The following is an 11,189-nucleotide window of genomic DNA, read 5'->3' as shown; positions in this document are numbered from 1 at the left end:
AGGAGGAGGAAGATCAGGGCTCAGAGGAGAAAGGCGTTTGTAAGGCGGCCATACTATTTATACAGACATTCGCATGCTCATTTGTGTAAATTGTCCCCTTGAAGTCACGCTCCAGCACTCAAATTTGCTTCAAGGTGCACAAGCAATTCACCTCTTAAAGCCTCTGTTTGGGTGTTTTTGAATCATGGCCACTGTTTGGATGCTGGAGAGGTTTATGGATATTCCACGGTACGAAGCAAGAGCCTGGTGAGGTGACAGAAATTCAGGCAGAAAGGACAAAGAAGATGGAGGACGAAATCGACTCCCCTTTCTCAAGGATTGACAAGAGCTGTGTGTCACTCATCTCCGTCACGTTCTTTAGGCTTTGGCCATGCATTCAAACTGTGAATTAACGACATAATGGCAGCGATGGTTATCTAACCCAAGGGTTTTCCTGACAGCCGCAGTGGGAAGCCATGAATCAAGTGACCTTTATCCTTCACTGTGAAAGCATTTCATGTATAGAATGGATTTCTAATGGATGCCGAGTGTCTGACCCGGGAAAAGCTGTGCAGCTGCTGGACTGACACAAAGGGTTAATACTCACAGCTTTGTGGAGTGTAATATGATCATTAAAAGATTATATAGATTGTCTTAGCGTGTCTTATTGGAAAATGTGTTTTTCCCATGATCAATATGAGAAAAGGTCACCGTCCAATACACTATTTATTTGATTGTCGTAACTGAAATAGGAAAACTTTCTGTGAAAACTGTTGTTTCTCTCGAGTGTATTCTGCAGCAAACTCATTACATCACATAATTAACTCTGAGAAGTCACCTCCATCATTGATCTGTGTTTTTGGTCAATAAGGCTATTTTAGACTATCCCGCTGCTACTATTGTCTGAGGATTGAATCTCTGCATACTCACAGTGTATTTATGTGCTGTTCTGTGTGTGTGTGTGTGTGTGTGTGTGTGTGTTTGCGTGTCCGTGTCCGTGTCCGTGTGCGTGTGCGTGTGCGTGTTCACACACAGTAATCTTTGGTGGGAACATCTGTCTCTCAGAGATAACATAACCGGGGAATTAGCCATGCTGTCTTACAACCGAGCATCACATCTCACTATTACAGCCTCTTAAATTATACTACACCTCTGTGTGTGTGTGTGTGTGTGTGTGTGTGTGTGTGTGTGTGTGTGTGTGTGTGTGTGTGTGTTCAGATGAGCGAAAGCAATGTGCTGACAGTGTCATGTCCTTGGGGGACTGTGCCAAGTTTAAGAGTATCACTGAGCCCACTACCTCCTCTAATCCTTAAATCCATTGTAGACCAGAATTCACATAGTTATTTCTACATAATACAAGTCCTACACAAACAAATCTTGCCGTAGCGAGAGAGAGGCAAGTGGGTGAGCAAACAGTAAGCGAATAGAATAAAACAAAAAACCGACAGGTGTTGTGGAGGATAAAGGTGATTTTCCTGTTCCAGAATATACAGAGCGATTCATCGTTTTGATGTAAAAGCTCTAAACAGTCTGAATCCACTCAGCCCTCCATATGTTCCACCTGCAGCACGCTCAGTGTCCCTCGACGCATCAGTGGTGTCAGATTAGTCTTTGAACTGTACCTTTATGGGAGTTCAAAAGCTCACAAAATTTGTATTTGCATTCTGATCTCAAGCACCTCAATTCTTGTCAATCTTATTTTTGCTTGTAACTTTTGGAATTCATTTGGTGTCTGGGTGGAACTGTTAGAATAACAACTGTTCCTAAGTGCGACATAGATCCAGTAGAAAAAGAGTTAAATTGGAGTGGAACAGTATGTTGGTGTATGTCACATTCTCCCCCGTCTCAAGAAAACTTTTAATGAATGTCACTGTGAGAGAAAAGGTATGGGAAGGGCTTTCTTTGTGTGATGATAATACCGCAAAGCACACTGTGCTGCAAAGGTCTGGGCGGTAAAACAGCATTCGAAAGGTGTAGAATCTGAATAAGGGGAATTGAGAGGACAAAGTGTAATGGTGGCTTTTCTTCTGCACAGTCAGAGAACAGCCAGGGAAATGAACGACGCAGCCCCACTGACCTGGTTGAATCAAAGAGAAGGGTACGAGGCGAGACCACAAAAAAAAAAAAAAGAAAGAAAGAAAGGAAGAGAGGAAGAGATGGGGAAGTGTCTCATTTATGCAACATTGCAATTTGGGTCGATGGATCGCTTCAGTAGCCGTGAGGGGCTCTTTTTGCTCAATGCAATCTATTGTGCACCCGCAATCTAACAATCAAATGTAGTGCCAGTCGAAACGATCCTGCCCCAGCACTGAGCTCTCTGTGACTTCTGCTGTATTTGACTGAGAGCCAGCTTTAGTTTATATTCCTCATTAATTCTCAGGAGCGATTGACTGAGGAAACTGCTTCCTCTCTATCATAAATCAACTCACACTCCTGTGCGCAGACACAGCAAAAAACATGAACACACCAGGGGGCAAATCTCGGGGCTTGGGTAATGGTTTAATCAGTCACTGGCAGAAACTACAGTGATATTGTGATTACTAATTTTCACATGATCCCAGTGTAGATAACTCTTGCGTTCTCTCTCTCTCTCTCTCTCTCTCTGTGTCTGTGTGTGTGTGTGTGTGTGTGTGTGTGTGTGTGTGTGTGTGTGTGTGTGTGTGTGTGTGTGTGTGTGTGTGTTGGTAAGAGAGAGAGAGAGAGAGAGAGAGAGAGAGAGAGAGAGAGAGACGTAAAAAGGTCTTCCTTATTCATGGAGACATTTTATTCTGTTTGATTTGTGCTTTTAAAGCAAAACTTTTTCACTTTTTATGTCCACTCAGTGTTGATGTTAAATGTAAATTCCTCTGTGTGAGCTATATTGACCACACTGACCAGGAAAGCTGAGTTTACTTGCTAGCAGAGCTGTGCCAACCCAGCATACATGAACCAGGATGAATTGCACGAGTTTTTCCACACCAAACCCCCAAATCCTTTGATTCCCTTTGCCAAGGCTATCCTTTGTAGCATCAATTGAACCAAAAATCAATAAACAGCCAGACAATATTGTCTATAGAGAGCAGAATATACAGTACATATGATCATATACGAGGTGCCATCAAAACGTTCTGAGACTGTTCCTGTTGCGCAAGAATGGAGTGCAGCAGAATAATGCACTTGGAGCAGGGATAAGCAATACCTTTCGTGCCCCTACTTACCAGATTAGGCTCCCTGCGAGTTCTTTCTGTTCGGCAAATATTTAACACAAAACTGGATGTGCTCTCTCTGATCATGTTTTAGGTCCATTGTGATATCACATTATGTGCATGGACCAGTGGTCACAAAAAAGGATAACACTGTATCACCACAAAAATACTGTTTGTCTACCTTCACATCCCTGGTGGTTTTGGTGTTTTTTTTTCCAGTTTATATCTGGTATCCCGAAGAAAGCCTAATTCACAACTATTTCCAAGTAAAGAGGAAAACCTTTACGCATAGCATCACTTGCGGGGTTCTTTCAGTTGGGGACAGCATCCAACAAAAAGTGCCCGCAGTGAAATTGCTTGCAGCAGAGTGATTCAGTTTGTGTTGGCATTGGAGCGCAATTTGAGCAAAAGCAACACCAGCCACGGTTTGCTCTCAGCAACTCAGTTTCTGGATAGTCACCACCAACCGTATGCTGTTGCATGGCTGTTGCAGGCACAGCCTCTGTCTCTCTCTGTTGCATTTCTTCAGCCGTATTTATTTGAGCCAGAGAATCCGAGTCAGCCAGAACCCTGTAAAATGTATTCTCATCCATAACATCCTCTGTATTTAGATTTTGGGATGACATTTCTGCTGCTGGAAATTTAGCTAGTTGCAGTAAAAGCGAAGAAAACAAGGTTTGGTTTTGAGCGCCCCCTGGTGACCCAGACAGCTCAGTAAGCCTGAAGTTCTTCTGGCCGCTAACTATGTCACTGTACACGTCAAATGACAGAACTGCTGACAGATGAGCAACAGAGTTTGAAGCTGCTTTCCAGAGACTCTAAAGATTTATTGAGGATTTCTTTGCTTTAATTGAGAATATTTACCATCACTTCTGATTGGACAGCCACATTCACCACTTATCGGACAGTTTTTTTTCGTTCGCATGTGTGACTTGTTCTGATATATTTCCCCTTTAAACTGTAGGAGTGATTTGAATTTTTACAAACTGGAGAGAAGATGGAAAAAAAACTGGATTGTCCTGATTTTGTATCATCTCTCCAATTATCAGTATTGGAGTCTGGAGAAGTTGCAGCACATTATCTGTATCTTTAAGTTAAACTCTGGGAAAAGAACAGAGCAATATGGGCGTGTGTGTGTGTCAAGGCGAGGTAGAGATAGAGAGGTTTGATGCCGTAACAGCTGCTAATTATTGCTGCTCTATATTTCACACAGTCTGTTTGATCTCCTGTCCTGTGGAGAGAGATAGGGATTCTCTGTATCACAAACTCACACACTTATACACACACACACAAGCTCAGGGGTCACAAGGAGGAGAAACTAGACTTGTGCTCTAATTACTGAATCTCTGCAAGAGTTTACTTATTTTTCCAGCCAGCACCTCAGGACAGGGAGTATACATTTTGTGTCTTGTTTTTGTGTCTGTATTTATGTCACCCCTTGTTGTAGCCCCCTCGTGTGCCGGGCAGTGTTCACTGATATCACCGAGAGCAAATCAATCCAATCTCTCAAAGCACGCTGGGTAGTCTAAGTCCATGGACCATCTGGATGCCGCTCTGTTCTCTTCTGTGTTCTGCTCCCTGAGCGCCGGCCACTGCAGTGATCAACTATTTGGCAAGCAGCTTTGATACATCACCAATCACTGGGCTTGAATGCATAGCAACAGTTACTAACATCCATAACCTTTGGCAAGACATGTAAGAATGATGCTCATCTCTGTTTTATTAGTGAGCAGAATTTTTTTTTTTTTTTTACCATCTCATGTATGCACTTCAAAATGTTCTCTGAAATGGCTAGATGATGAAATGTGGTCAAAGAAATGTGCATCTTGGGACAAAATGACTTCTCTAGTTGGTAGCAATAGGACCAATGACACACAAAACAGAGAGAAATCCCATTGCTGATAAAATGCTCACAATTCATGGATATGCACCTCGTGACAAGTGATCACAAGTCGACATTGCTTCAAATTAAAAGGAGCAGAAGCAAGAAGAGTTAGGAACGTCACTGCACTGTGATCTGAGGCTGTTAGGAATTCTAGCCCTCACTTTCAGTGGTAGTAAACCACACAGTATTAATTCTTTATGTGGACTTTGTTACATGTTGCATGAACAACAAGAATCAGACAGAATAAGTAAAAGCATTAAAGCCCATTTATTTTCACTCATGTAGCATTTTTCATTCATTGCTGTCTGAACAACTTTGTTAAATGCAGCGTGGGAAAAAAAGGGACACATGAAAAGTTGTGAGAAATGTCGCCAATGATTGTGGAGTAAGCATTGTACTACTGTTCAAGGTTAGATTCACATTTTATTTGAATGTTTCTCATCATTCTCATATTATCACTCACTGTCAGAATATTTACACTACAGAGAAAAAACAGGTCCTTACATGTGTCATATATGCAAATTAATTTTTGTCCTTCCTACTATGAATGTGTGTGTCCGATTAGAATAACCCCTATCATTTTTCTCTCTCAAACACACACACACACACACACACACACACACACACACACACACACACACACACACACACACACACACACACACACAAAATTAGAGTACCCACCATGGTGAAAATGGCTATGCCATGTCCCCCGGTTCCAGGAACGTTATTTATGTTTGTTGAAAGTCACACTCGAACTGAGATAACCTGTATGAAATGGAGATAAGGGGGGAGTATCATAACTTTCTCTGGCCCCTTTGTCCCTGGATACTTCAAAAGGCAGCTGGTCTGTCTGTGGTTCAGAAGGAAAGAGAGAGGATGACACAAGCCCAGCTTGTCTTTGAATAGCAGGTGCATCTTTCCCTTTATTCTGGGCCTGAATGAGGAACGATGGAAAAAGCAATGGATCAAAGTCTGTTTTCTCACTGCTGCAACACAGCAGAGGCTAAATGGAGAAACAAATTTTCATTTGAAAACAGTCAATAGTTGGGCTGTTTGTGTGTATGCACGTGTGTGAGTGTGTGTATGAAGGCTTATGTTGGAGTGGATGCTAGTAAAAAGCACTGACACATCCCAGTTTCAAATAGCAGGCTTTTGTTCAAACCGAATATTCCTTCTCTTTTTCTCTCTCACTACTCAGTGTCGCCAAGGAGGATTAATAAACCTGGCAACCACTCTGAGTAAATCATAATGCCTTCTGTTGAAACTTCACTGGCCACGATCTGTCCATGAAAGGCTGTGGGTTCAAGGTTGGCAGAGCTACTGGGGAGAGCGGCGTGAGTGGGGTTGCATGGAAAGCTGGGGATTGCGGAAGGAAAGGGAAGGGGTGATGGGACACCAGGATGGAAGGAAACAGGGAGGAGATGGAGAAGGGGGAGAAGTGAATATGATGAGGGAGGGAAGGGTGGCGAGGAGGTGGGGGGTGAGGAAGCTGAGCTGGATGCGGATGGATGGCAGGAGGAGGGGATGAGATGGTAGTGGACAGAGAGTGGGGGACCATGGAGAGGGCTGTGTGTTGTAAAATGATACGATGGAGACCGGAGAGAGGGGGAGATGGTGGGAGAGGGGCGTGGTTGGGGACCCCCAGAGCCATGGGCTGAGTAAAGTTCTCCTGCGGGGCCACATGTGTCAGCGGGAGACTGACCTGGAGGGTGTGCTGTACTTCTCTCTGCATCATATCGGTGTGAATTAACTGGGTTTGAGGCTGTGGAGGGTTGTGCAAGGTTGCATGTGTGTATTGGTCCTCTGAACTCCCACAAGTATCTGTGTGTGCATTGTGTGTATAGTTTGTCTGTGTGTGTGTATCCACACATTCTTGTGTCTTTTCCAGGACTTTCTGCATGTGCTCTCTTGCCTGCTCTTGCAGGAGTCGATATTTGTCCATCTCCTCAGCAGTAAAGCTGATTGGTGGGGCTGTCTCTCCACCTGTCTGTTTGTCATCAGTCCTAATCTGTGTCTGACAGAGATTTGGCATACTGCAAAGGTTTGACTCAGCCACGTCCAGGGGATATTTTTGACTGTCATCGGATGATCCAGGATCTACTCCACAGCCCTTAGCTTCCTCTTTCTCCCCTCTCTCTTTGTCCTGACTCTCCTTGAGCAGCTTCTTTTTCCTACTTGCCTTTCTCTGGATTGCAGGTAGTTTTCCGATAAGAGGGAGAATCAGCATCCTTGCTCGTTTCTGTGGCAGACTCTTACTGGGGGATAGTCCTGGAGGAGTGGTGCCTGAGGTGACAGGGGCAGAGAGTCCACGGCCAGAGTCAGACTGTGAATTGGGCTCCTTTACCTGTAAGGGACTTCTATCACAATGATGAGTGTTGAGGTTTGGAGCTGTCGGAACAAAAGTGGATCTGTAGGGATGGGAATGAGAGGGGCTTGGGGAAAGGACAGATGAAGTGGTCATGGGGCTGCTGTGATTTTTGGCCTCCCGGGGGGCCTCGGCAGCCCTTGAGGACGTCCTACAGGAGCCAGCTGTCAATCCGTCCACAGTCAGTCCTGAGCAGGTACTGCTCCTGCTCCACTCCCAGCTCAGCTCCGACATGCTGGTGCTGCTACAAGGGCTGCAAGAGCGTGGGCTGTGGCATCTGTTGTCCTGTGTGTTGATCGCACTCTGACAGCTGTATGTCTGTCTGCTTGTCCACCACTCAGGGCTCGAGAAGTGTGTTGAACTTGAACATCTGGTGCCTGCACATCTCCATACACCACCTGGGCTGTCTCTGCTGTCAGCGCCTGTCCTGGAGCCTGACGTGGACCTGTGTGTCCCCCTGTCTTCCCAGCTGTCGCTGCTGCCCCACGTCCATCTGTCCACACTGGATCTGTCCCAGTCTACATCCTCTGTGCTAAGATGCCTGCGTCTCCTACCCCAGCTTCTAGGACTGGGGCTAAATCTTGCTACCTGATCCCACTGCGGTGCTCTGGTCCTTGAGCTCCACCCAGTCCTTGACCTGCCCCCCTCACCAGCTCCAGGACAGCTCCCTCTCATCCAGTCCCACTGTTCTGTATCCGAAATCAGACCTCTGTCTCTGCAACCTGAACGTCCTCCCATTTTCCTCCCCCTGTCCTCCCAGACTTCACAAGGCCTCAATCTCTTCCTCTTACTATGAATGAATTTCCTGTCCCCGTGGAGGAGTTTTCTCTTTTTTGCCGGGCTGCTACCACAGCTGTTGTCAGGGTAACAGCAGTCAATGAAACTCCTGGGGTTGCTATGGTGACCCCTTTCCCAAAACAGCTTTGAGTTACATCCTGGTGAGAAGGAGTGTAAGGAGAAGTGAGACCGCCAGGGAAAAGTCACTGCATCTCCGTCTCGCTTTCCCTCCCCCTGGATAGCTCTGTGTGCTGTGTGTCTTCTGAGCTGGGAGTAGACACTGGAGTGTTCTGCCTGCTCTCTGTCTGGCTGTGACTGGCATTCACTGCTGTGGCTCCTATGAGGCCCCCTCTTCCTGACAGAGACAGATACTGGCTCAGCCTCACATCTCCCCAGGAGACAGCTGCTCTCTGCTCTCCCCACCGTCCTCATCCTCATCTCTCTTTGCCTTCTTTTCTTGCCCCATCTCCCTCCAGCTTGTCCTGTCCTCTCTCTTCCAGTGGAGACTGTGGAGACCACACTCCTCACTTTGCACCTTGCTGATTGGCGCTTGTTTGAAGCTTTTTCCTTTTCGCCCTTCTTTCTCTTCCCTGACTTGTGTTTCTTTGTGCCGGCTTTCCTCTTTTTGCGTGACACTTCTGAGACACCCACGTACGGCAGCGGAGCGCTGGCACACTTGCACGTTGTCTCACTCCCGCACTCACACCTGGACGGGCTGATGCACATCCCCTGTGTGCCAGGCTGGGTGACAGACTCTAATTTACAGCTCAGGGCTGTGATGGCTCTCTCCCTGATCCCTCTCGCACCCTTTAATCTGCCTCCCAGAGGATTCTGGGAGTTTGTGTCAGAGCTGTCACTGTGAGTGGGGTCAGATGGATGGGAGGCTGCCCTCGCACAATTCTCCACACTTAGCATGCAGCTTCCTTTTTCTGGTACTGTTTCATTTGATGAAAGGTTTTTGTTCTTAAGGAACAGGTGTGCTTCTGTCTCCACATCGATATGTTGCTCTTCCTTGAAAATCTCCTCAGCTTTTTTCTGTCTGTGCACTCTCAACTCATGTCTTATCTGCCTTTGTAAACAGGAATGAGTGTCTGGTGTAAGAATAGCTGGCACACACGGATTTGATTCATCTGAGAGAGCACACAACTGATTTTGTTGAGACTTCTGCAGATCCTCTGGGACTTTTTCTGGTTGTTGGAGGTTCAAGCAGAGCGGGTTGCAGCTGTAGGAGATGTGTGGTTGAGACTTGGTGAACTTAAGCAAATTGACAGGCCATCTCAGTCGGGCAGAGCCGTCTTTCCCCAGCACACACACATACTGACTCGCCTCCCTCCTTCTCTCTGTTTCATGCTTTCTCTCTGTGAGTTTGGTGTCCATGTGTGCTACTGCTCGTGCTGTTCCCCATATGGTCACTTGGGTCTGTGATGGTGAGGATTGTGAATCAGGGGTCTGATTATCTGGTGCTGCTGTAGAAATAGGACAGGTTTCTTTCACCATGTCTCTTGTTTCAATCTGTTCCTCATCTCTTGAGGTTTCTCGGGGGATTGACTGCATGGTGCTCGGTAAGACGCAGTCAGAGCTGGACTTATCCTTTTCAGTCTCAGTATGTTTCCTCTTATCTGCTACCCCAATTTCCCTGTCGATATCTTCCATTATTCCCTTTATTCTTTCTTTGATTTGTTCCCTCTTCTCTCTCTCCTCTTCCTCCAAGTCAGAGAAGACAGAGGCAGAAGGCTCAAGCCTGGGCCCCCTGCGTGAGATGCAGAAGGATACTCCAAGCCTGCCTCCTACTCTCCCGTGCGCAGGAAGAGGCAGCTGGGGATACAAGCTGCGGCAAGACTGGGGGTTCAATGTAAGAGGGCCTGTATCGGATGTTGGAGTAATTAGTGAGGACTCTGCTAGAAAAGTGGCCAGCGGTATTTGCGGAGGAGATTGGCATGGATCCTCTGACTGGTGGCTGAGAGTTGTTGTCCTGGGTTGTGTAGCAGGGCGTCGTTTGGGGTGATTGAAGGGTTCAGGTTTGTCCTCGGGGCTGTGCTTTCGTTGGTCCACATCTTTATCTCGCTGCTGGCTCACAGCTCTGACTGTATGTCTTAGCCCATAGCTCCTTCTTGGAACTCTGCAACAAGATGTGATGAGATAAATAGACTTGACTTTAAGTCAGTATACTTGACTTAATTACTTACATTTCTCCAAACTAATTCCATGGGGTACCTTAATAATCCCCAAAATAGATACAGCCTTTTTTTTTGCTGAGCTCTTGTATTTAAAATGTACCCATGACCCCATGACATCACGATTGGGTGTGGTAATGATCACTGTGGTCAGAGGTAAAACAGGCTTGATACTTTGATCTGAGAGGGTAGTGAAGAGTAACTTTCCAGCCTGTTGATAGCTTTACAGACTGCAATTAAATTATTCTTTTATCTTAATCTAAAGTTAATAAAAATCATAAAAACATGGATAGAGGACTCAAGGAGTAAAAGAAAGAAAGAAAGAAAGAAAGAAAGAAAGAAAGAAAGAAAGAAAGAAAGATAGATCCCGAGAAACGGGAAATGCATGCTATTGGCAGCCATAGTAATGCTGTTCACATATTGTCACCTAATTATAGGAAAACACAAGTTGATTATTGCATGATGTATTGTTTTTGTTTTTATCAGTTGTTTTGATTGCTTTAGGTGTGTGAACCCAGAAGCAAGTTTCTTCTACTAACTTGATTCACTCTTTTTTATTCACAAAGCTTTTTTCTACTACTCATTCTTTTCTAAAACTTAATCTCCTCCACCTTCATATCATCTACTCTCAGTATCAGCCAGAATGTGTCTTGATGTTATATTTACCTCACCTGTGGCCTATCTAAGCCAACTGAGGGCTCTCACATCTGTGGATGCATCCATCAAATCTAAGTAACGTTGACTGGATGTGACGCTCTCTAACCCCTCTGGATTCATGACTCTGGTCTCATTACACACACACTGCAAGAGATACACACACA

General features: G+C 45.5%; 1 protein-coding gene across 3 annotated transcripts in view; it reads right to left on the bottom strand.

Annotated features, from left to right (window-relative positions):
- Nucleotides 1-5,293: 5,293 nt before the first annotated feature.
- LOC138194287 (G patch domain-containing protein 8) overlaps nucleotides 5,294-11,189 on the bottom strand; it is a 32,176-nt gene continuing 26,280 nt past the window's right edge. For all 3 annotated transcript variants that reach the window (XM_069142905.1, XM_069142906.1, XM_069142907.1), the window contains one exon: nucleotides 5,294-10,313. In XM_069142905.1, coding sequence (XP_068999006.1) covers nucleotides 6,296-10,313 — 4,018 coding nt within the window. In that variant the 3' untranslated portion in view covers nucleotides 5,294-6,295. The remainder of the gene's footprint in view (nucleotides 10,314-11,189) is intronic.

This window comes from Embiotoca jacksoni, unplaced genomic scaffold, assembly GCF_022577435.1.
Source record: "Embiotoca jacksoni isolate LCO1_2020_lvr unplaced genomic scaffold, fEmbJac1.0.p SCAF_11, whole genome shotgun sequence".
Lineage (NCBI taxonomy): Eukaryota > Metazoa > Chordata > Actinopteri > Embiotocidae > Embiotoca > Embiotoca jacksoni.
Note: the sequence above shows the minus strand (reverse complement) of the source record. Positions and strands in the feature narration are given on the sequence as shown.